We start from the raw sequence: 26,196 nt of genomic DNA on the forward strand, positions 1-26,196 counted from the left end.
CAATCGCCCCGCCCTGCCAGCCCGCCCTCGCTCAAAGCCCAGCGCCCCTCTCCACCCCGCCCCCCGCCACAGGAAACCACATCAGCCGCCACCACTTGCGCCCTTCGCCCCCACCCCAGTCCGGCCCTACACCTACATTATCCACCTTCCCGCCGCCCTCTGCGAGCCCCCCTTCTCCTCCTGCTCTCCCCCGTTACAGGCAGTCCCAGCCCCGCTGCCTGCCTGCGGACTGCTCCGGCTGCCTGTGCTCCCAGGTCTGCTCGGCCCCGTCGGAGGACGACCCCAGCCCGCTGAGCTGCACACAGCCCCCTGCCACACGCCGTCCCCGCCTGGCCCTGCGCTCGCTCCTCTGGCCCCAGTGCCGGGCGCGTCCCGCAGGCGGGGATGGGCCCTGGGCGGGCTGACGCCCGCGATCTGCCCGCGGGTCACTCCCTCCATAGCGGGGCGCGGCTCAAGCGGGACCTGCCCCGGCCACGCGGGCGGCATAAAAACCGGCTGCGCTGCGCCGGTCGAGCAGCACTGCCGCCGGCGCACCCAGCCCCGGGAGCGAGCGAGGAGCCTTGGGCGGGGAAGGGAGCGGACCAGGGAGGCAGGGGCAGGGCGGCCGCGCTTGCAGGTGACTCCGCTCGCCGCGACTTGCCCGTCGTCCCCGCTCCGCCCCAGCGAGCCCCGATCGCCTAGCGGGCCGCTATGGTGGAGAAGAAAGCGGACACCACCCCCGGCTTGGGGGAGAAGCCCAGCCCCGGGGGATGCCCGGCCCAGGGGCAGCCGGAGGAGTGGGAGATGGAGCAGCCGGCGCAAGGGCCCCCGGCGCAGCCTGGAGGCAGCCGCTTGGCGGGAGGCGGCTACCCGCAGAAGAACGCCGAGAGCCTGAGCAGCCAGTACGGCATCAACTTGTTCCTAGCCGGGCTGCTGCTCATGTTCGCCTGGGCTGTGCACGCGGTGGGCGTCAGGAAACAGGACCTGCTCTCCTACCTCATCACCATCATGCTCATCCAGCTGCTCTGGATGCTGTGGTACATCTGCAGGAGCTACACCCACAGGAGGCTCATCCAAGAGAAAGACACCCACGCAGGAGCCCGCTGGTTAAAGTGTAAGTGGCCGGTGCCCCTGCTATGGACTGGCAGAGCCAAGCCCGCGCTTTGGCTTCCCCAGCATCCTCCTGTGTTCAGCACCTGTGAGGGCCAAATCTTGTACGTGCCCTACTCCTGGCCATAGAGTAGCGATGGTGCCCGTGATCCAGCAGAACAGAAGTTTCTGATCAGTTAATTCCATGCAACCTGCAACTTGGCCAGTCAAGTTCCTGCTGAAAAGAGAAGTATTAGAGAAGTAGTCATGTTAGTCTGTATCTTCAAAATCAACAAGAAGTCCTGTGGCACCTTATAGAATAACATATATTTTGGAGCATAAGTTTTCATGGGCAAAGACCCACTTCCTCAGAGGCATCTGACAAAGTGGGTCTTTGCCCACAAAAGTTTATGCTCCAAAATATCTGTTAGTCTATAAGGAGCCACTGAAAAGAGAAGTTTTACTCTCAGAGAGGTGGTTCTTCTGAAATTCCCCAATTTCCACTGTGCTTGTCAGAGCCAGAGATATACCTGTCACCAGACTATTAGGAGTTTCTTTTTATTTTGTTATTCTTCTTCATAATGTGCATTGTCTTATTTTCTGGGCAAAAGCAATAAAACCAACCAAGCAACACACAAAATCAATCATATAGTTTTACCTAGATATAGAAAACAGAAGTACCTATAGAAGATAACAGATACCAATCATGCAGGGGAAAAACTGAGGGAAAAAAACCACCCGACATACTTAAGAGGCACATTGAAAATAGGATAGTTAGGTTAGATCAGGCAATTAAGTAGGTGTGTGTCCATTTGCTTAGAGGAATATGGCATTTGGGAAGTTCTCTATTTTCAAGCAATGAAATACTATTCATTTTATCAAAGCCCATCTATACAAATAAGCTATTTTTATTTATTCCCTATAGGAAAAGGATAGACAATAAATATCATAATGCCACTATATAAATCTATGGTACATCCACACTTTGAATATTGCATGCAGTTCTGGTTGTCCTATCTCAAAAAGGATATATTGGAATTGGAAGAAGTTCAGAAAAGGGCAATAAGAATTATTTGTGTATGGAAGCCATTTTTATGAGGAGATATTAAAAAAGACTGAGAAATTTCAGCTAGAAAAAGAGAGAGGCTGTGCTGGAATTCTGTGACATCACAATTTGGAGAAAGTGAATAAGGAAGTGTTATCTATCCCTTCATATCACAATAACCAGAGGTCACTCAATTAAATTAGTAGGCAGCCAGTTTAAAACAAACTTGAGGAAGTACTTGTTCACACAGTGCCCAGTCAACGTGTGGAACTCATTGCCAGGGGATATTGTGGAAGCCAAAAAACCACACTTGGATGCAAAAAATAAACGTAAGTTTATCAATGGCCATCAATTAACCAAGATGGTCAGGGATGCAACCCCATGTTCTGGGTGTTTCTAAGCCTTTGCATGCCAGAAACGGGGGATAAATCACTCAATAATTGCCCCCATTCTATTCATTGTATCTGAAGCCTCTGGCACCAGCTATTGTTTGAAGAGAGGGTACTATGCTAAACTGATCATTGGTCTGACCCAGAATGGCATTCTTATGCTCTGATGGCACCACAAGTATTTATGGTGCTTTTTGAAGAGTCAAGAAGGCAAGAACCTTTCCCCAAGGAGCCTGCAGTTTAGGATGTGAACCATATATACCAGGGGTGAGCAACCTTTCCAAGGTGGAATATGGAAATTTGTCCTTTTGACATCTATGTACTGTCCATGTGCAGGTGATACCTTTTAAAGTCACTTGTTATAACAGCTTTGTTAAAAATAAATTAAGATTCAGAGCTTTACCATTTTGGTCTTTAAATCTCCATCTGGATGGGTTCTTTAAATATCTAAAAATCAGTACAGGTTGAACCTTTCTTAGAGTGGATTCCCTGGTCCAGCAACATCTGCAGTCCGGCAGAACCACAGATGTCCCTGAACAAGAGAGCCCCAGCCACAGAGGTTGCTAGGGGCTTAGGACTCAGCCAGTCTGGCAGAAAGCCCCACTGGCTGGGAGCAGTGCCTCTGCTGGCCCTAGGCAGGGAGCCCTGGTGGCCCAGGGTGCAAAGCTGCTGGCAGCTCCAGATGGGAGCCGTGGCAGCAAGGGGCGCAGATGTGCTGCCAACCCCAGGCAGGGAGCCACTGCTGGACCCAGGCATGAAGTGTGAACATTAAGCTGTAGTTTGGAATTCCAGCTGACAAGGTTGACTTTATCAACAGTCTTTTTTGTTGCCTGTATTGCCGTAAATAGTAGACTGGAAAAACGGGTGAGTTAAATGCAATAAAGAGGTTCTATAAACTATTGGGTCCAGTGATTAAGGGTCTGGAGCATAAGACCTATGAGGATAGGCTGAGGGATTTGGGCTTGTTTAGTTTACAGAAGAGAAGACTTAGAGGTGATTTAATAGCAGCCTTCAACTTCCTGAAGGGGAGCTCTAAAAAGGAGGGTGAGAAACTGTTCTCAGTGGTGTCAGACAGCAGAACAAGGAGTAATTGTCTGAAGTTGAAGAGGGAGAGGTGTAGGTTAGATATTAGGAAAAACTACACCAGGCGGGTGGTGAAGCATTGGAATGCGTTGCCTAGAGAGGTGGTGGATTCTCCATCCCTTGAGGTTTTTAAGTCCCAGCTGGACAAGGTCCTGGCTGGGATGACTTAGTGGGGGTTGATCCTGCTTGAAGCAGGGGGCTGGACTAGATGACCTCCTGAGGTCCCTTCCAGCCCTGTGATTCTGTGAATTTTTAAAAACAATATCTCAAGGCTCTGATGCAAATAAAGAACATTTTCAGGACAGCAGCTGAAAACACTCAAAAAACTAGCAAGTCTAAAATGTGATAATTCCAAACAGTAAGTTGGTGCACTTAAGCTTCATTTTTTCTCAGCTCTACTATTGTGCCTTCTTTAGTCTCTTAGTGCCAATATTAACAGTACTTGCACTTAGTATTAACATCCAAAGTAATATATGCATTTTTCTGCATAGTCACGCTGCTAAAATGTATACAGTAAACCCTCAATTTTACAGACCCCAATTTAGTGGACTTTGGGAACAATGGACATCCACCACCTTCCCCATTGTTCCCAAACTCCACTTAACCATGGCCTGTAAAATCCTAAATCCCTCGCAGCCACCTGCCCCAAAGTGTTTTAGGCAACTTACCTGGAGCCAGAGCCACCACTGCCATCCCTGGAGGGGAGGAGCGTGTGGCAGCTCTGGCAGCAGCTTCTCCAGGCTGAGACAGAGGCTCCAGCTGTGGCGGCGGGCTCTGGTGGCACTTCCAGCAGCAGGAGCCAGCAATGAGTGGCTGGCATTTTTGGAGAGGAGGGCTGGGGCTGGGGGAGCCTGGCAGGGGTGGGTGGGAAATAAGCCCTTGGCTTTAATGGATTTTAGGGTTTAGTGGACACCTCTCCCTCCATTAGTCCATTAAATCAAGGGTTTATTATACTAAAAATGTGATGGGAAAGGGAAGCCCTTCCTCCCACGGTGTGTGGTGGAGGCCGGCCACGGCTATGAACAGCCGGTTGCAGCTCCCATCCGCCAAGCCCATCAGGACAGGCTGTGGATCTGCAAGGCCCTGAGCGAGAGCTTCTCCTAAGGACCCTCCCCAGGGCACACCCAGTGTGGGCCTGAATCCCACAGCCCTACCCCATCCCCACCTTGTCCCATCCCTTTGCCCCATCGGCCATCCCCAGCCCCTTCTCAATAGACACGGATGTGGGGGTGGTGTTTAAATAACTAGTTTACTTAAGGAAAGATAAATGTGTGGAAATAAATGTAATGGCAACACATTATTTACATTATGCAATGCACTTTATCTATATACAGCAGGGTGGTGTCTTGGGACAGGGGGTGGGGGGCATCTGAACTCAAATGGGGGGGTCTTGGGACAGGGGGTTGGGGGCATCAATGCAGAGAGGGGATGAGGGGCTGTGACCCCATGTGGGAGCAGGACCCTGAGCAACAGCAGCCCAAGGATCCCCTCCTGCCATGAGTTCAGGGTCCCTGTCAGGGCTGGGTTGGAACGGAAGGTACAGGTGCGGTGGGACTGCAGTGGGGTTGGGCCTGGCAGCAAGCAAAGGTGGGTCCTGTGGGGGGTGGGGGATGGGCATAGCAGGGGGCCAGGGGAGCATGGAGGGCTGGCAAGGCAGGGGAGGCTGTTGGGGAAGGAGGAGCGACCATGGCCATTAGCCACCATGCCAGGTCCAACACCCCTTGGGGGATGGCTGGTAGGGGCAGTGGTGGGAGGCAGGAGTAGGGTGAGTGGTGATGGCAGGGGGAGCAGGGGTGGCAGCCATGGCAGGCTGGGCCAACTGGTCCTGCCACATGCTGGTGCTGGCATCTAAATGGGACATGAGTTGGTCCCAGGTTTGCATCAGCCACTCCTGGTCTTCCCACAGCCACCACTCCAGGCCAGGGCTGCTCTGGAAATACCTGGGGTGTATGAGGCATGGGGAACTTACTGGAGGATCCCTCAAACAGGTCTGGGGACACCTTGGACATGGCCTGGCTGGAGGAGGGGTCCAATTCCAGGGTGATCACAAGTGTGCCCTTGCTGGCCTCCAACATAATGTCACCTCTGGCTTTGGATGGCTCCTGGGCTGCTGCTTCTCCTGTTGTGGCTTGCGGGGGGGGGGGCTCCCCAGCCTGGTCAAGGGGACTACTGGGGGGTGGAGGAGTCCTCAACCCTCAAGCGGCTGCGAAGTTCTGCATAATAGGGTCAGATTGCGGGTCCTGCCCCTGATCTCCTGGCTGTGTCCAGGGCCAGGGTGTATCTCTGGTGCAGCTCCTTGACCTTCGCCCAGACTTGCTCCATTTTCTGGGCAGGGTGGCCCCATGCTGCCAGGGTGGTGGCGAGCTGGGTATAGGCTGGGGCGTTCCTCCTCTTTGCAGAGGGGCCAAGGAGGATGGCGGTCCTGGATCTTGAGCCTAGTCCAGGACAGGTCCCTGTGTTTTGCGCCTTGAGGGGGGTCCTGGGACCCTTCCTATGGCTTCCTTGAAAGCCCTGGGTGTTGTGGGGCAGCTGGCTCTCTGCCATGGCCTGGGAAGATGCTGGGGAGTGGCTCTGAGGGCTTCTGCAGAGAGAGTGTGCTGCTGTGCTGTTTGCACACTCTCAGCTTCCTGCCATGGGGTTTCTGGGGCTCCCTGCAGCTTTAAGGCTGGCCAGAGGCACAGCATAGAGCTGTGCTTGTGGTGGATGGGACATCTCCCAGGGGCAGGTGGCTGGTGCCATGGAGGACTCTTATGTCAACAAAGCCTCACCCACCCCCCTGCCCCCCGGAGCATCCACACTTGTATTCTGTTGACAGACTCTGACAGCAAAAGCATTCTGCCTCATAGGGGGGAGGCAGAAGGCTGTCAACAAAAATGCCACGTTCTGTCGATTTACTGTCAACAAAATACATTTGTAGTACGGAAGCTCCATGAGTTTTGTTGACAAAACTCCCTAGTGCAGACGAAGCTGAAAGGTTTATGGTGTACAGTAGTACCGTCGTTGGTAAATAAAATACTCTGCATTCATTTTTGTTTGTGTCTTAATATCTAATCTTATTTTTCTTCAGTTTTATGCATTGCTAGGTATAGCTCTCCATTATCCAGAATATTTTAATATCTGGCAACATTCTGGTCCCAGGGCTGCCAGGTATGAAAGAGTTCTATTGTATATAGTGCATTAATTCATTTCACTGTAGAACAGGCTCTCTGCTACAGTTACTGGAGGCTCTGATCAAGAGAGGTACTGAGCTCCTCCTATAAGATGCTGAATGCCCTCAGTTACCTGGGAATTTTAAGACTGGTCCCTACAAACAGCAGAAGCTATTCATGTATTGCGGTTATGCGTACGTCATATATTGTGAAAGAGCTTTTATGTGCTTTATTGAACAGAGTCAACTGATCTTATGACCATTTACTTTGTTTACTGATGCATAGGTTTAGCCTTTTCAAAACATGAATTTTCATTTCTTAGTACAGATTCTCTGAAGACAGGTTAACTGCATATTAACATTTTCTAATATCTTTTTGTCTTAGGTGGAATTTTATTATTTTCGGTGATAACTTCAATTATGGACGCTTTTAAAATTGGATACTTTATTGGATTTTTAAGTTGTTTACCAGTAACTGAAGGCATTTTTCCTGTTACACATACAGTGTATACCTTTTTACAGGTAAAAGCAATCACTTTTAGCTTGTTGTTATATCTGTGTTTCTCACCAAGCACATCTTTTCTATGTCCCTCTTACTCTCTTTTGGCTAAATTAGTTTCTAAAATTTTTAAGGGATAACTTCTTAAAGGCTAAGCTTTTTATGTGTGCAGACACCTTTGCGAAGACACACTGGGATTTGAGCATGCAGCTCAGGCAGTTTGAGCAAGAGGTTACCCAATTTGTATCCAAAACCGCCTGCTTAAATATGAAAATGTAATAGCACCCCCACACAGAAATGTATGTAGAAATCTTGTGTGGATAAAAAAGTATCTTAAAATTTTGGTCCTAAATTTGGACTGACATCTTTTTGTAGTTTGTTAGGCATATAGCTGTCATAATTCTTTTTTTATAGGAAGAGAGACAAATACATCCTGTTGCTTCTGCACAGGAAATAGCGATACTAGTTCAGTCCATTGATTCATCTAGTCTGGTATTCTGTGGCAGGCAGTAATGAATATTTGATGCTTTAAAGGAAAGCAATCCCCCCCTAAAAAGTACTTTTGTAGTTGTGCAATGCTTGTTCATGAGGGGAAACTTCTTCCTGGAACAAATAAATGATGGGTTTTCACCCTGAAGCATGTTGTTTGATCATGAACATCTCTTGTGTGCACAGCAGCAAACATAGCCAATGAGGAATGTGCAATTATTCAGCCATATTTTAAATCCAGCCCTTTGCCTCCATGTTATCATGTCGTATAATTCCACACTTGATTACATATTGCATGAAGAAGTGTTTCCTTTTCCATTATTTTAAACTTAAATCAACCCCCTTGTTATTAGGGCAAAAGGGAGAGACTGATGAGATTTCACAATAGCCTCAGAGTGCTGAATACTTGAATGAAGATCCTCTTACAATTTCTCCATCCCAGACGGTGAGACAGATTATGTACAAGTGTGAGGACCAGGCAGAGATTGCGGGAGGCCCAACCAACTTCTCTTTCCTTGTACAGTCAGCTCTGAATCAGAATTACAATCTGAGTTTATCCAGATGTAATGCAGAGCTGTACTAAGAAAGGGAAAATAGAATTTGATTCAAATCTTTCATAAAGTTTGGAAACCTTTTGATCCAGTGTTTTGGTTTGGTTCCATTTTAAATTTGGCAAATGCTTCACAGAGCCGATGGGCAAATGTGGAAGGAATGTGGTCTTTTGGTTAGGTGGCTGGAGATCAGAATTCTTAGTTTTTCCAGTGAAATGATCTGTAGGCTTAGGTTCACGTTTTCAAGTGTCCACCAGTGTTCCCACTAATATTTTCCATCAGTGCGCAGAATAAATTTTGTTATGTGCATCAAGGCATGTACAGATGTGTATCACCAGTGGAAACACATGCTCCCCCTAGTGGGTGGCTGTGGGGGCCTGTGTTAATGAGCTGGGTGGAACAATTGGAGTTGGTACAGTTTTAGAAAAGCATTACTATGAATTTCCCTGTTCCGTTCGCTGTCTCTGAAGCATCTCGGGAGTGGGGCTGGCACAAGGTGGCAGCAGGGGTTTCCCTCCCCTGCCAGCTTGTTCTGCTTGGCCTCTCTGTCCTTTCCCAGTCTGCTGTGCTCTGCTTCACTGCAGTGATGGAAAGTGAAGCCAGGGTACTTTGCTTCCTGCTGACATAGTGGAATGCAGCAGGCGTGGAGAGGACATCAGGGAAAAACGGAGCAGGGCGGAGCAGGCTGCTCGGTCTCTTTGGCTCTGGCCACCACAGTCAGTGCAGAGGTGGGGTGGGTCAGCCTCTGCTGCCCCCCAGGACAGCCCTCCTTCACAGCACACCTAAAATCTCACATCTTCCAGGAATTCTTCTTACTTTGTTCCCTTCATCAATGATCTCTCATCTGAACTGTTGTCTTGTAACTTGTCTCATGTGTTTTATTGTTGTCTGTTTTAGACTTAAGTTTCTCAAAGCAGGGGATTCATCTTCCTTAATCAGGCTGAAAAACTGAGTGAAAATGTAGTACCCGTAACTTTTAAATTAATAATAATGGTTACAAACGGGAGGTTGTCAGCAAGATGAAAACATTTCATTAATTGGAAACCTTCTAGGCAGCCTCAACCAGGAAACAAACTGCTGTATGGTTAATCAGTATGAACCTCTTAGCCAACATTAGCTAATGCTGCAATACCAGTCTTGTGCACAGAGGACTTTATAGTTCTGTGCTGTCCGTCTGGCAATTTCCTTCACATTTTTCACCACTACATGAAAAAATAAGTCTTTCTCTGGCTACAGAAACTCAAAATATGGGTTATATTTTTGATTGAGATATGCTTAAATGAAGTTTTTGCCTCAATGCATTCGATTGCCCTGGGTGTGTATGAGCAATGTGAGGCTTGGCTAAGACTACCAGGGGCCATCAATTTAAGTTATGCAACTCAGCTCTGTGCAGAACGCAGCTGAAGTCAGTGTAATTAGATCTACTTCCTGTGGTAGGTCAACAGCTGATTCTCTCCTGTCCACTCTGTCTGCACTTCTCATTCCCTGGAGTACTGGAGTCAATGCAAGAGTGCTCAGCAGTTAAGTTATCATGTCTATACTAGATGCAATAAATCAACTCCCATTGGATAGATCACTGCCTGTCAGTCTAGCAGATAGTGTAGACAAGCCCTCAGGTTTCTGAATGAGGGACCAGTTCTGGATGAATGGCACAGGGGGCCAGGAGTAATTTCAGATCAGTTGAGCCTGAAGGCAACAGGTCTGCACCAGTTTATATCAGCAGAGAACCTGACCAACAGTGTTTTCATGGCTATCCACCTACATTGTTAATACTCACAAATTTAGTGATATTTACCCAAATTAACTGATTGTATTTTATCTGTATTTCCATTTAGGCATATTTTCTTTGGTATCATGCCAAGGACATTATCCAGTCTCTCACGACACTTGAAAGGTAAAATGAATACAATTTAGCTCTAGAACATTTATTCTAGTTTGTTTTGATTTAAAATGTATTGCATCATAATAAATGAAAACAGTGAAAACTTTTGTAGTCTGGTTCTCCTTTTACTAGTTATGTTTGTGTAAATTGAGTACAATTCCATTTGCTGAACTGAGAAGGATGAACCATTAAATTCGCATTTTCGATTTAACCAGTATTTATACTCTTACAAAAACAGTCAAAGAATATGCATAATTTGTATGCTAATTAAATCATGTAACACGACTGCTTTAGCACAGTAACTTTTAATCTTTTGGAGCTACATGTATCTTTCTCAGAGTAAAGAAATATCACCTGTATGTTTCAAGTTTAATTTATTTACCTGTCTGAAAGTATTGGCATCAGTTATTGTACACATTCAATGCTATACATTTGGCAGCATCCTATATTGTTATGGGGGCAAGAACAAGTTTTATAGTGGAGATGCTGAGAGTCATTGAATCAAAGTGAAAACACTGTATATAGAGGAAAGCACTTCAAGTCAAGGGGCACTCCTGGCACCATGTAGTAGCTGTAATTGACAGAAGGGGGTTGTGGATAAATAAAATTAAACCATGACTGAAAACAAGGAATAAAAATTACAGGCACCACCATTGAGTGTGGAAGATAGTCAGATTGACAGTGAATTAATAGCTAGCGACAAAAATTTCAAAAGTACCTACGTGTCTTAGAAACCCGTCATATTGACTTTCAATAGGATTTAAGATTGTAATCCTCATAGGTACATTTGAAAACTTGATCCCCCATCTTCCTATGACTTCATTGATTTCAGTGACCCTCCACCCATAAACATCAGATCTCAAGCCCCTCCTACTGTCATCATCCATGGTATTGTATAACAATGAAGGGACTCCTAAAATGGTGAGCTTCCCAGCACGTACTGAGACCTCTTCCCCTCGACAGATATCCAAGGGTAAGCCTGCACTTCTGACTGCGCCTGTTCAGGTGCCATCACCCAATCACCTGACACCTCGGGGCCACTCTGAGTGCTGACACAGTCATCCGAGGCATCACCGGGCTGACTCTCACTGCTGGTTGCATTTGTGGCCTCTTTCTGTCCTGCTTGATACCCGCCCTCTCTCACTCCAGGACCTACACTGTGGGTGCATAGATTCTGGATCCTCGGCACACTCTGCCTCTTGCTCTGATGCTCGGCACTATGCCTTTCCAGTCCCGCTGCCATCTCCTCGATACTCGTCTTGAGGCTCCAGAATCCATCCAGCGCAGACTGTGCCCTGATCTTGTTCCTGTTCGGGGCTTGATTCTGTTCCCCACACTAGTCTGGCTCCTCTTGTCAGGACCCCACTGAGTCGGGCTGTCAACGCTTGCCTTCTCTGGTGCCCAAGACATCGCCTCCTCTGCATTTCCACTCTGAGCAGATTGAGCTCTTGATGCAGATGTCCAACTCAGCACCAGTCCACATCCTGGTGCCAGTCCCATTCTCAATACCTGTCCCGATCTCAGCACCAGTCTCATTCTTCATGCTAATCCCAATGACAGTTTCATTCTTGATGCCACTCTCCTTCTCAGCACTGGTCCTGTTCTCCTCACTGTGATACCTCTTGGCATCGATCTGGGCACCACTCTTGTTCCAGGCGACAGTTCCTGTCCCAGTGCTGGTTGACCTCTCCTTTTCCTGTTTCCCTGTGGAACCACTCTGCTGTCCCACACCGTCCTCTTCGGCATGGATCCAGCTCTCAACACCCTTTGCCCCAGCACCAGTCCCACTCTCCTCGCTACTCTCTCTCCTTGTCAATCCCGCAAGACCATGCACACTTAGCCAGATGTTGGCTGCACTCCTCCAGTGACTCCTCTGTGAACGGCTCCTCTTTGGCCTTCCTGTTCTGCCTCTCCTGCCTCATTCCATGGCTCTGTAGCTTCAGACCCTCAAGTCCTGGAAGTAGCCTCCTGCCCAATGCCTTGGATGCCCCAAAATCCAAGGATGCCACTTCATCCAGCATGATGAACTCGTTGAGCATTGAGCATGCACCTACCAGCTACGCAGTGGAAGCCATTTAAAGCACAGTCTCAGCAGCACCAACAACAGTCCAGGTCCTTTCAACCTCAGGGGCACCCTGACTTCTACCAATGCAAAATGCATTATTCCCACCCCCAGCCTCTTCCAGCAGTCTGGAGGCAGTTGCAGTCAAAGTCCACCTCGAAGCACTCCTTTTGAGGTGCACTTGAGACCAGAGTACCTGCACCACCAGATCCTACCCTGCCATTTCTAAACACTTTGTCCATTCCTCCCAGCCTGGTCGGCCATCATGTCAGACTGCTGGATCTTCCTAACTAATTGTCAGAATACACCATCACATTTCACTCCAAACACCCATCCCTCTTCAGGAATTCTTCCTACGAGCAGCTCCTCCTCAGACAGAAACAGTTGGTCCTGGACCTAGGGGCAGTAGAGGAGGTGCCCCCTCCATACAGAAGCAGAGAGTTCTACTTCTGTTACTTTTGGGTCTCAATAGCTAATGGTGAGTTCCAACCTATCCTGCACCTCTGGGAGCTCAACAAGTTCATGGTTTCTCACAAGTTTTGCATGGTGTCTCTGGGCACCATCAGCCCCTCTCTGGATTTGGGGGACTGTTATGCCATGCTCGACCTAAAGGATGCTTACTTCCACATTTCCATTCACCCCTCCTGTCGCCAACACCTCCAGTTCACAGTGGGCAACCTGCACCTTCAATTTATGGCCTTCCCCTTCAGGTTTTCCTGGGCCCCCAAAAGTATGGTGGTTGTGGCCACCTTCCTCCACCACCATGGGGTCCAGGCATACCTGTAGCTGGACGACTGGCTCCTTCAGGGCCGGTTTGCAAATCAGGTGCAGGCTCAGGTGGCATTCACCAGATGGACTCTGGACAGGCTGGCCTACTGCTCAACCTGGCAAAGTCCTTGCTGACACCTACTCAGCGCAGAGCTCATCAAGGTAGTTCTCAGTGCCACTGAAGCCAGGGCGTTCCTCTCTCATCAGAGCCATCAGACTCTTGCCCAGCTCGTGTGCTCCCTCTCTGATTTCCCCATTACCATGGTACACATGTGCCTTTAGCTGCTGGGACATATTGCAGCCTGCACCAGGTTCTGTCTCTGCCCTCTCCAAGCATGGTTGGCTTTGGTGTACCATCCCACCCAGGACTGTCTAGACACGGTTATGACCCTGCCTCCCCATATCTCCAAAGCTCTGTGGTGGTGGCTGTGCCTGCAGAACATTCTTATAGGCATTTCTCTTCATGCTTCTCAGCCCAACACGTCCCTGGTCATGGAAGCATCAGCTTTAGGCTGGGGTACCCACGTGGGACATCCAACCACTTAGCATTGTGGTCAGCGGAGGAGCTGTCTCTCCACATCAACATGTGTGAGCTCTGGGTCATTCGCCTCACTCGTCTGGTGTTTCTACCTCATCTCTTCAGCTGCTGTGTGGTGCTCTTGTTGGACAATACAATGGCCATGTATTAGATGAACTGGTGGCAGGGGGTGGGCACACACTCCTCTTCACTCTGCTCAGAAACTCTGGGCCTGTGCAAGCTCTGCATAGCCCACTTCATTCACCTGAAGGTGTCCTATCTACTGGGGTCCAGAAACAGCTGGTGGACTGGCTCAGTCATTGGTTCCTGGCCCATGAGTGATTGATCCATGTGGATGTCCTCCACTCAATCTTCTGCAAATGAGGCTTTCTCCAGCTGTACCTCTACATGTCTCAGAGTCCCCGCAAGTGTCCTGCATTCTGCTCCTTCCAGGGCCTCAGCCTGAGCTCCACAGCAGATGTTCTCTCATTCAGTGGACCCCAAGACTGCTCTCTGTCTTTCCTCCACTTCCCCATGTGCACGAGTTGCTTCTCAAGGTTTGCAGGGCCGGTTCCTGTTTAGTTTAGTAAATTGCTGTCATAAATATGAACTTGTCATATAAAGCCATCTCTGAAGTTGCTATAATGCACTATTTCCAAAGAATGACATGCCATGCTAATTCTGTCATAGAAATACTGCCATTGTAGAAGAGATTGTAACAAATAAGAGCAACATATTACTTAAATTTAATAGATTAAACCACTATCTTTTTATAACAACCTGAAAGACCCATCTACCTAATCTTTTTCACTATTAAGGGGACTGTTAGCATTTGTTTTATTACCACTGAGGAACAAAGTAGTGTCAAATGTTGCATTCAATAACAAGTGATGCCTTCCATTCAAGACAGATGGGGTGAAATCTTTTGTACAGATTGTATCAATAACTAACTTATTTTCTAGGTTTGGGGTGATCCATTCCGTGTTTACAAATTTACTCTTGTGGACAAATGGAGTACTGACAGAATCAAAACACCAACTCAGCGAACACAAGGAAAGACTAATCATGCTTGGGTTTGAAAACATAACAGTAGGTAAGCCAGAGGGATTGATACATCTTTGGAAGCTCTGCTATAATGCATGATGATTCTAAATATGGTATCCTAAGTGTCATGCCATACATAATAATTGTCCTGATCACCTGCAGGGGTCCATACGTAATAATAATGGTCCTGATCATGGCCACTCCCATTTACTTCAATGGGAGACAATGGTACTCAGCACCTTACAGAATCAGGGCCAGAGTAACATTGACCACCTTCTCTTAAAAAGGCATGCTGTAAACATTTTATTTTGATGTATAAAATCCCCATGCGGGGAGTGGAAGAGGAATCAAATGTCAGTGTTATTACAACCACATACCCAAAGCAATGATCCAGACCAGTCTGGCAGAGTTGTATTGATTTAGTCATGGACCACTACTTAAAAGTGGCCAGGCTGTGCCTCCTGCCCCCAGCCTATGCAAGTTTAAGCACCTGCAAAACCCTTCAGAGGAGCAGCATTTGCTCTCTCCCCTGGGGCTCTGGCCACAGTCCAGGATCCCAGGGCTGCCACAGGGCTCCAGCTGGCCCCCACCACAGGGCAGATGGGGGTTCCAATTACTGCTCACGGCAGCCTCCCAGCTCTGGTTCCCAGCCCTGTGGCAGCTGCTGCTGTGGGACAAGTGGATGCTCAGGCTCCTGGACCTGCATTGCCTCAGGGCAAGGAGGGGCTCCAGTTCTGGCCTGCAGCAGCCTCTCAGCCCCCACTGCCACAGGGCAGGCAGGAACTCCAACTCCTCACCCCCACTGTCAGACTCCTGGCTCCCACTGTTGTAGGGCAAGTGGGGGCTCAGGTTCTGGCCCTGCGCTGCCATGGGGCAGACAGGGGCTACAACTCCTGGACTCTGCTGCCGAGGGGGTCTGACTTACAGTCCCATGGCAGCATCCTGGCACATGCTGCTGGGGACAAACAGAGGTTCAGGGTCCCAGTCCCACATTGCCATGGGGCAGAAGAGGGCTCCGACCTCTGACTCCTGCTCCCAGGGAGCTGCATTTCCTGGACCCATGGCAGCCTCCTGACCCACAGCTGCAAGGCAGAGGCTCTGGCTCCCAGCCACTCTGGGGCTCCTGCCAGCTACTCTCTCATGTGGAAGCATCCGTGGTTGTGCCGGACAGTAGATGTTGCTGGACGAGAGGGTACCAGATTCGAGAGGTGCAACCTATAAAGCAAAACCTCTAAGATCTAAACACCAGAGTTCTTGACATACTGCTGCAGCCATGGCTGTAATGGCTTTGGGTTTCTGATCGTTGGGAACATCAGGACTCTAGATATTTGAGGAGTGCTGGGGTTTGGGGTTTCAGCCCTTTGACTCTGCTCTAGTTTTCCGCCTGGGACTCAGGACTTCAGCCCTGAGGCTTCTTTCCCAGCTACAGCCCTGTACAGCCTTAGCTACAACAGGGACATTGGCTACGGAGGGAGTGTTGGGGCTGAAATCAATGCCCTGAGCCCCCCCCCTCCACCCACTAAAACTGGGAGTGGAGCCATGGGGAGCACAGAGTCCTGACCCCTCACTGGGAAGATGCAAGAAACAGAGCCATGGGTTTGAAGCCCCAAGCCCCAGCTCCCCCCAGCCACTGCCAAGATCTAAAGTCCTGATCCCTGATGTTTCCAAGGATCAGAAATTCTGACCCCCTACTCTGCCCAGATCTATCACTCCCACTCCCGAGGCTGCAGCCCCAGCCCCCTTCAGTGGCTGAAGTTAATAAACTCATTTGAAGTTATGGACATTTCAGAGTTACAAACAATCTCCATTTCTGAGGTGTTCTTAACTCAGGTTCTCCTGTATTACTCTTCTATGCAATCAATGGCTGTGGTTGCCACAGAGAATGTAGACTTGCATATGGTAAAAAGGTAATCTATGAAATTATCACAAAAATCACAGAGCTGGAAGGGACCTCAAGAGTCATTGAGTCCAGCCTGCCCCAAGCACGATCAATCCCAACTAAGTCATCCCAGCCATGACTATGTCAAGCTGTGACTTAAAACCTCCAGAGATGGAGATTCCACCAGCTCCCTAGGCAACGCATTCCAGTACTTCTAGCACCTTAGTATGGGAGCTGTTCTTGTCGGTGAAGACCGAGGCAAAAAAAAAAAAAAAACATTGAGTACTTCGGCTGTTCTTACATCATGTGTCACTAGATTACTACTCTTATTCAGTAACGGCCCCACACCTTCCCTGATAACTCTTATTGTTAACATGCCCGTAGAAACCCTTCTTGTTACCCTTCACATCCCTTGCCAGCTGCAGTTCCAATTGTGCTTTTGCCGTCCTGATTACTGTCTGGCATTTTCCAGCCATATATTTATGCTCCTCCTTAGTCACCTGTCCAAGTTTCCACTTCTTATATGCATGCATCCTTTGAGTTTAAGCTGACCAAGGGTTTCCTTGTTAAGCCAATTATGAATTATTGGAGCAGCTGATCCACAAGACAATTTTTGTACTAACATGATTTCTGCGCCCCCCATGAACTGATTTGAGAACTCTGTACTTCTGTGTACTTTGCACTAAAAACAATAAATCCATGGTACAAATATTTGTGTGTGAAATTTTAGAACCAAGTTAGCAAATAAGAACAGTCATACCAGGTCAGACCAATGGTCCATCTACTACTGGGCCATTCTCCTGGGCCATTCTTTTTAGTCTAAGAAACTGTCCCAGACTGAAGTATCATATTTCTTCACATGACGCATACTCAATGCCTGGAATTTATTATAGGGGGAATGTTAAAGGTCAAATATATAAGTATAAATTCACGGAGGTTAGCTACGTTAGTGACCATTAGCTAAAATGGGCAGGGATATTGCAACCCTATGCTTTGGGTATCCCTAAACACCTGACTTCTAGAAGCTGGGACTGGATGACAGGGAGTGAATCTCTCAGTAAAGTAGCCTGTTTTGTTCAATCCCCTTTTGAAGCATCAGGCATCAGTGGCTATCAGAAGACAGCATACTGGGAAAGATGGACCAGTGGCCTTACCCAGTGTGACCACTTTTACATTGCACAGCACAGGTGCCAGTACAGATCCTTGTGGGGTAGGGGGATGCTACTACTTAGTTCTCCTCAGCATGAAAATTGTCCATTTATCCCTAACCTTTGTTTGTTATCTTTTAACCAGTTTCTGATCTGTGAGGGGGACTTTTCATTCTTATCCCATGGTTGGTTTCTTTAACCACCTCTGGTTTGGGACAGTGTTCCCTGTAAGCTGAATTCTTGGGCGGCTACCCAGGAGAAATCCAAGTGCCGAACAGCTAATCAGCAGAGTGTCCACAGCACCCAACAGCCGGCAGCAGGTGTTTGTACTGCTGATGCAGATCTACACATGTCTCGGTGCACATAACAAAATGTATTCCATCCATGGATGGAAAAAATTAGGAGAAACACTGGTGCGGGACCTCAAAGACTTTCAGGAAGGATAAGGACACTGCAGTTGTGACCTGTTTGAAAATTTGTCCCATTTGTAAGTTTATATATTACAGATAAAGTCAATGCAAAATAAAAAATGATGAGTAGTTTCTCCCTTATTCTACTACCAAGATTGACTCTGTGTGTTCCCTACAACAGGTGAAATAGGCCACAAATCACATTTGGCAGATAAATTGGAAGAGAATTGATTTTTTAAATATTTTAAATTATTGGTAATATTTAAGTCTAACTATATAGGGACAAAATAACCTGTCACTTACACATGTGTAAATCAGGCATAAAGTCAGTGGAGTTCTATTGTTGTATAAAAGAAAGAGGAACAAGATCCCTACACATTATCATCACCACCAACCATGGGCTCAGTGCCCTTTGGTGTCTGATACCTCTCTCACTATCTCCTTACATCTTTCCCTGTCCAGTGCAGAATTCTGCACGTGCTACAGATATGAAACTCCTACTGGTTTCTGTAGGAGCTTCATTTGTAGAAAGGCACAGAATCAAGCCCCTACTGATATGAGATATTAAATATTTGAAATACATTATTATAATTAAAACTGTACTGAATTTTAAGAGATGTCTGTGTAATTTTAACATTTTAGTAAGAATCTTGTCAAGAATAAGAAATAAGATTACCATCCAAGTTTTGGAGGAGATGCAAAAATAGCTCTCAGATTAGTAATTTTAGAGTCCAACACTCAACTGATATTTTTTCATATGACTAAATATACAATATTAGTCTGACTGAAATCATCATTCTCCCTGTTGTAGTGTTGTCTCCTTCAGACAAATATTTATTTCACAACACTTTCTAATCTCTTTCTCCTTTTTCAATTTTAGATGACCTTGTTCCTGAATGTAATTGTACAACAAGTCCCTGTTCAATATTTTCTCAAGGAATATATTACTTGTATCCCTTCAACATAGAATATCATATTTTAGCCTCCACAATGTTCTATGTTCTGTGGAAGAATATTGGACGCAAAGTAGACCACCACCAAAAGAAAACGCAATTCAAATTTCATGGCATAGCAGTGGGTACAATTTTTGGATTAGCTGTGCTAATTAGCACCATAGGGATTGTTGTTGTGTACTTACTTCAGATGGGACGTTCAAAAATCAAGAGTGAATTAGCACTTACTATGTTTTACGGATATGCAATCGGCGTACTGACTCTTATGTGTGCTGCTGCAGTTGTCGGTCTTCTAATTTACAGACTAGAAGAAAGATCAATGGATAATTCAAAAAATCCTGCCAGGAAACTCGATGCAGATTTATTAGTTGGCACAGCTTCTGGTTCTTGGCTTCTCTCTTGGGGTTCTATTCTAGCAATTATCTGTGCCCAGGACCATCCAGACTACACATGGTACAATTTACCTTATTCCATCCTGGTTATTATTGAGAAATATATTCAGAACATCTTTATCACTGAGTCCACATATCATGAACGGGAAAAGGTGAATGACATTAAAACTCTTAAAGTATTAACTGTAGCCAGAGAGAACACTCTGTCACTTACCCCATCATACAAAGAAATTAACAGTGGAGCAGCCGATACGGACAATGGAAAGTTACCATATGCATTCAACGGGAATATCTGTGTGAGAGACAGAAGTGGTGGTGATGGTTTGGATGAAGTCAGGAGTCAAACTAGCAGTACAGTTGCACCTTCAGCTTCAGGTTTCTCACCATACAATCAAAACTCAGTTAGCAACAAGAGGAGAATCCTGAAGAACATTGCAGTGTTTTTATTCCTGTGTAATCTTTCGGTAAGGTATTTTGAATTTAATTCACAAATTAATATCAAAAAGCTCCCTAAAACTACCAATACTTAGAAGACTATTAATGCTACTCAGTTTTACTATTTATAATTATGAATTTTCATGCTTGTGAAAGAAGGTAGACTGACTGCATCATTGGGGAATACCGGCTACTTAAAAGTAGAATAGTCATGGGGGAAGGCATTTACCTTGGAGACTAAAGTCTATTTATTCACAGTACAGGAATGGCACAGGCACTGACCTATGAAATGGTGCCCTGTCTATGTGCCTCCAGAATTATTTGGGGGACTGCTTATAGAGCAGAAGAGAATAATTCAATCTCCACCCTTGGTCTTTCTACTGTGACTGCTAGCAAGATGTAATTAGTGAGTTCATAGTGTGAATAGACTCCCAATGGATTTAATGTTGGCTATTCAATAGTCATCAGTGAATTCATTGTCTTTGTCAAACAGATATGAACATAAGAACATAACATACGAATGACTACACTGGGTAAGACAACAAAAATTTAGGCAACCTCGTATCCTGTGTTCTGACAGTGACCAATGCCAGGTGTCCCAAAGGGAATTACATAATAGGTAATTGTCAAGTGATTTATTCCCTGTTGCTCATTCACATCTTTTAGCAAACAGATGCTTCTGACACCATCCCTACCTATCTTGGCTGATAGCCATTGAGGGACCTATCTCATATTTAACCCGTGGTCTGCTATGACCCCGAGATCCCTTTCTGTAGCACTCCCTCTTAGATAGCCATTTCCCATTTTGTTTGTGTGAAACTGATTTTTCTTTCCTAAGTGAAGTACTTTGCATTTGTTTTTATTGAATTTCAACCTATTTACCTCAGATCATTTCTCCACTTTATCCAGATCATTTTGAATTATAATCTTATCCTCCTACTCACATCTCCCAGCTTGGTATCATCCACAGACTTTATAAGCATACTCTCTATACCATTACCTAAATAGTTGATGAAGATGTTGAACAGAACTAGTTCCCAAACTGATCCCTGCAGAACCTCACCCTTCCAACATGACTGTGAACCACTGATAAATACTGAGAATGGTTATCCAACCAGTTATTCACCCACCTAATAGTAATCCCAGCTAGACTGAATTTCGCTACTTTATTTATAAGAAGGTCACGTGAGACTGTGTCAAATAGTTTGCTATTGTCTAGGTATATAACATCTACAACTTCCCCTTTATCCATAAGATTTGTTATTCTGTTAAAGAAAGCTATCATGTTGGTTTAACATCATTTGTTCTTCACAAATCCATGCTGACTGCCTCAGCGGCCTAGTCAGTGTATACAGGCCCAGTGGCCTCTTCAGGCCTCAGCGGCCTAGTCAGTGTATGCAGTCCCAGCAGCCTAGTCAGGCCTCAGCAGCCTAGTCAGTGTATGTGGGCCCAGCAGCCTAGTCAGTGCTCCCTCTTCCTTGGGATCACAGGGGTGGGGTAGGGGAGCTCAGGCCCTCCCTCTCCACCGAGCTTCAGCCCAGGGCCCTCTCATTGGTGGGTGCATCTCCCCAACCACCCGCTCAGTGTGGATCACCATTGCAACACATTGAGCCCTTGGGTTACCTCCCACTTCCCTGCCCTGGGCTCCTTCCTGCCTACCCCATTCCAGATGCAATGCACTGTCCCAGCTCTGGCTGCGTCTCCTTGAGCCGCTGCTGGTCCATGGGTGGCTGTTGCTGCTGCCCAGGCAGTGGCAGACCCACCTCCAACAAGTGTTGCTCCCAAGCTGCAGCAGGAACTCCTTCTTCCCCAGTGGCCAACCCCAACTGATTGGCCTCCTTTGCCTTGATACTGGGGCTGCAGTTGGAGCATGCCCAGCAGGGCTGTGGGGGAGGGGCCTTTTCCATCAAGCAAGCCTTGACCCTACCTCCCTGGCTAGTGCGGGTTTGGTACACCCTGTCACCGGGCCTCAGATGTGATCCTGGCAATTACGGGGCAGTAAGTTTGATTTCAGTACTGGACAATCTGGTACAAACGATAGTAAAGAAAGTACTGTCGGCCACATAGATGAACATAATTTGCTGAGGAAGAGTCAACCTGATTTTTGTAAAGGGAAATCATGTCTTACCAATCCACTAGAATTCTTTAAGGGAGGGGAAGCTACAGGCATTTGGACCAGGGGAATTCAGTGGATAGTGTACTCTCATTTTCAGAAATCCTCTAGCAGGAAGCTCAGAGCGTGCTGGCAGCAAAGGCATGAGCCACAAGCCGTACACCCTCATGGCCACCCCCAAGCTGTGATAGCCAGCAAAGGCCAGCAGCCAGCGCCCCCTCCCCCCAACCCCTAGATAGCCCTCACAGGGCTCATAGGAGCCTAGCCAGCCAACCAAGAAAAGGGCTCTCTCCTGGACAGAGCCAGAGCTCTGAGACCTCCTCAGCCTGGGTCAGGAGGAGGAACTCCTGAGGGAGATGGGTGGCAAAATGCAGCCATCTTTGCCTGACTTGCCACCAGCATGGCTGCCCAGGACACCCTGCCCACACACAGGAGCAGGTGAGAAGCAAGGTCAAGGAGCTCTGACAGGCCTACGCCCAGGCCCAGGACAAAGCTGGCCAGTCGGGGCAGGTCCCGCAATCTGTCCCTACTGCTGGGAGCTCTGGAGCCTTCTGGAGCCCTGGAACAGCTCACCACCATCCTTCACACTGTAGTGGATGAACCATACCCCAAGGCCAAGTAGGATCTGGAACCCCAGGTCCGCACCATGTGGCTGGAGCCAGAGCCGTGCGCTGAGTGGAGTGAAGAGGGGAACATGGCCATCGACCTCCCCTCATGGTCAACCAGCTGCGTGACAGACAGCCAGATGTCACCATACCTTGGCAAGGGAACCCTCCAGTAAGTACCCAGTGGGGCGCACACCCCAGCTCACAGGGTGGGGCACCATAGCTTCCAGCAGGCCAGCCACATGCCAAGCCCCCTTGGACCAGACACATCCTGAGTGGCCATGGCACCTGGCATGCCATAACAGCCTCTGGCAACACTCAGCACCTGCTCCTGTGGACAGTGTTGCAAGCCGCACATGTGGAGAGTGGGTGGGTAGGGACAGACTGTGCCTGGGGCCTGCCCCACATGGTTTGGGACCCCCTCAGCGCCTGCAATACCCCATGGCTACCATGCCATTTGATGGGGGGGTGAGGAGCTGCCACCCACAGGGTGGTGGGGTTACTGAGGGATTCACATACCATCTGTCCCTTCCTTTCCATCCATACAGCTGCACCATCAGAGGGCTGGGAGAGCCCTGTCCCATCCATCATCCTGGACAGCCCCCTGGAGGCAGTGGAGAGGTCACAGGTACCAGCACCACAGTGGGCCCACGCCAGAAGGACACAGAGGCAGCTGGATGATGACCACATCATCTGCTGCCAGGTGGAGGTGGCCAAGTGGCACTTCTGCCTAGAGGAGGTGGACGTAGCCTGGCAGAGGGCAGTCTGGGACAATCTAATGGAGAATCTCCGGGACATAACCAACGTCCTTCTGGAACACCTGGCCTGCCTTGCCTCCCCATCTGCTGCTCCCCACTACCTCCCTGCTACCCCCAGCTGAGCCCAACCCTACCAATGCCCTCTCATGGCCCTACCTCCCCGTGCTTCACACCCAGTCCTGCCGGGGACCCCAAACCAGGGTGGGAGGGGATCCTGGGGTCGATGGGGCTCCCAGCCTTCCACCCTTCCCCTCCCCATGTTGAGCTGCCTCCCACTTCCCTGGTCCTCCAATGTATATAATTTCTCCTGCTCCACACTGTAAATAGTTCCATTCATTGTTTGTAACACACACCCAGTTAACAGTTATCATTGAAAATTTTATTTTTCCACCATCCCTGTGTCCCGTGTTCATGGTGGGGGACCGTGAGGGGTGGACAGGTTTCGGGGGGAGTCTGCGGGGAACGGTGAGGAGTGCATGTGTGGGGAGACCTGTGTGTGGTGGGTGGGGGTCAATGGGGACTGTAAGCAAAGATCCCACGGAGGTCCTCCCTAATGTGGACCCCATCCCAGTGTGCCTGGCAATTTGGGGCAGTGGCCAGCTGTTCATATCCAGGGCCAGACTCAGCCGTCCACACCTGTACGAATGCCTCACCCTATACCTCCATGATGCAGTGGAGGGATCAGCAGGAACCCACCACTTGTGGGACATTCTGCAGCCCAACCTCCAGGCACATGAGGAGGCACCTGAGCCAGCCCTTCAGGCACCTGAATGCTCGCTCAAGTACATTGCGGGTCTAGCTGAGCCTGCTGTTGAAAAGGTCCTGGGTGGGGTCTGAGTGGCCAGTATAGGGCTGCATTAGCCAGTGCTGAAAGGGTTACACAGCATCTACCAGCACACACAGAAGCATGGTGGCATCCTTGACCAAGAGCTCCCAGTGGGGGATGTAGGTTGCAGCCTCCATGTACCAGCAGAGGCCAGAGTTCCAGAACACACAAGCACCATATGTCCAGCCCGTCCAGCCCATATAGACATCCATAAACTGGCCTCTCGAGTCCACCCGGGCCTGTAGCACTATCGACTGATAGATCTTTCTGTCAATATAGCAGCCAACGCTGTTTTGTGGGGCACGGATGTGGATATGTGTCCTGTCCAAGGCACCAAAGCAGTTCGGGAAGTCGAGCACACAGATCCTGTGACAGGTGCATCCAGGTCCCCAGTACGGACGACCCTTTGGAGCAGCATTGTATTCATGGCCTTGATGACCAGCAGGGGATGGAAGGTGTGCGGTCTCGTGCAGATGTGATGGAGTATGTCTGGTGTCTGCCCAGGAGCCCCCTCCCTCTCCCTGTGGCAGCTGTGTGACCAGAGCATGCATTACCTCCAGGAGGACAGCCCCAGCGGTTGCCTTGCCCACCCTAAACGGGTGTCCCATGGACTGGCCAGCTTCCTGACAGTGATGACAAGCTGCTTCTCAAGGGGGAGAATGGGCCACATGTGGGTATCCTGGTGTCTGAGGTTGGGGGCAAGCAGTGGCAGAGCTCCAGGAAGATCTGCTTATTCATACAGAAATTCTGGAACCATCTGGCATCATCCCACTCCCCCATCACCAGCTACTCCCACCAGGCAGAGATGCTTGGGTGGCTACAGAGGTGCCAGGGTACTTGGGAGGGGCACTAGCAGGATCCTGTGTAGTGGGCTCCATGGCCCCAGAATGCATCTCACCCACCATAGGAGGCGGAGGGCAGCTGTGACCACTATGGCCAGCAGGCCGACCATCGAGTCCAGGATGGACAGCTCTAGGAGCGCGTGTAGCTACTGGGGCTCTTTCAGGCATTGCACTGGCCATCTGGTGCCCGCACAGGCTCTGCTTTGCTTGGGGGATCACAGCAGGCCTCAGCTTGGGTGGGGGTGTTTGGGGGAAAGCTTTTAAGGGAGTAGCTGGCTGTGGGCCGTGGAAGGCCTTGTCAGCCATGCAATGCCATCTGCAGCACTTCCGGCCCTGTTCTTTCGAAAGAGCACCTGGAGCTGTGTGGATGCTCTCTTTCAAAAGACAAGACTGAAAACTCAATCCACTTCCTGTGTGTAGATGCACTCTTTCGAAAGATGGTGTGCCAGGGAATATCTTCCAGACACTCTTCTTTTGGAAGGGCACTGTAGTGTAGACCTAGCTTAAAAGTTGAACAGAGCAACTCCTAAATCCCTTTAAAATCCGGCCCTAAAAACTGAAAGTGTATTCCAGCAGTCTTGCTATAGGAACTAATCAATATACATTATAATGTAAGTTCAAAATAGTCTTGCATTACAAGTCACATACAGATGTATTACAGGAAACAGGAACTCAGGCCGAATCTGTTAGGTGTAAGCAAGACAGAGGGGCTAATTCTGGAATAAATCAGGACTAACTGCTAAAATCCGTATGAGTAGAAAATTGTGTTCAGTGATCTTTGACTCCAAAGCATACTGGTTCATTTGCATTATAGACGGAACAAGCAAGTCATACCACAGTCAGAATAGGCAAGCATCACCTGATGAAGATGGTGATAACTGATACCAATGTTTGTATCTTTCCGTGCAGCTTTGGATTCCACCAGCATTTGGTTGCCGCCCAGAGTACGACAATGGACTGGAAGAAAGAGTTTTTGGCCTTGAACCTTGGATACTTTTTGTTAACCTTGCAATGCCTTTTTCTATTTTCTATCGTATGCATTCAGCTTCCTTCCTCTTTGAGGTCAATTGCAAAATGTAATCTATACATGAGTGAACAATTGGTTGAATGTGTGACTGAATAAATGAAGGGATGAAAGAATGAATACACCAGCAGCTATTTGATATTTAACAGGTTCTACAGCTATTTTAATAAGATTATAGTTAACAGAACTTAGTACTGAATCATTCATTTCCTCCACATATTATATTACACATTTTTGACAGACTTTCCAATATTATTGTAAGTTAA

The 26,196-nt window shown here is 48.1% G+C and overlaps 1 protein-coding gene across 1 annotated transcript; it reads left to right on the plus strand.

Moving 5' to 3' along the window:
• Positions 1–637: 637 nt before the first annotated feature.
• On the plus strand, positions 638–26,045 carry LOC142011979 (proton channel OTOP1-like). The gene is made up of 6 exons (XM_074991725.1): positions 638–1,093; positions 7,119–7,255; positions 10,108–10,166; positions 14,464–14,589; positions 18,852–19,791; positions 25,816–26,045. Exons 1-6 carry the CDS (start codon positions 691–693, stop codon positions 25,984–25,986), a joined length of 1,836 nt encoding a protein of 611 aa, XP_074847826.1. The 5' UTR covers positions 638–690; the 3' UTR covers positions 25,987–26,045.
• The last annotated feature ends 151 nt before the right edge of the window (positions 26,046–26,196 follow it).

Source organism: Carettochelys insculpta, chromosome 4 (genome assembly GCF_033958435.1).
Source record: "Carettochelys insculpta isolate YL-2023 chromosome 4, ASM3395843v1, whole genome shotgun sequence".
Classification (NCBI taxonomy): Eukaryota; Metazoa; Chordata; order Testudines; family Carettochelyidae; genus Carettochelys; species Carettochelys insculpta.

What these genes read in the sequence shown, in the direction of transcription:
- LOC142011979 (XM_074991725.1), top strand. Translation starts at nt 691, where the DNA reads ATGGTGGAGAAGAAAGCGGACACCACCCCCGGCTTGGGGGAGAAGCCC. An exon ending in CAGTGTATACCTTTTTACAG is followed by an intron (nt 7,256 to 10,107) that starts GTAAAAGCAATC and finishes ATTTCCATTTAG; the next exon opens with GCATATTTTCTTTGGTATCA. An exon ending in TATTCCTGTGTAATCTTTCG is followed by an intron (nt 19,792 to 25,815) that starts GTAAGGTATTTT and finishes CTTTCCGTGCAG; the next exon opens with CTTTGGATTCCACCAGCATT.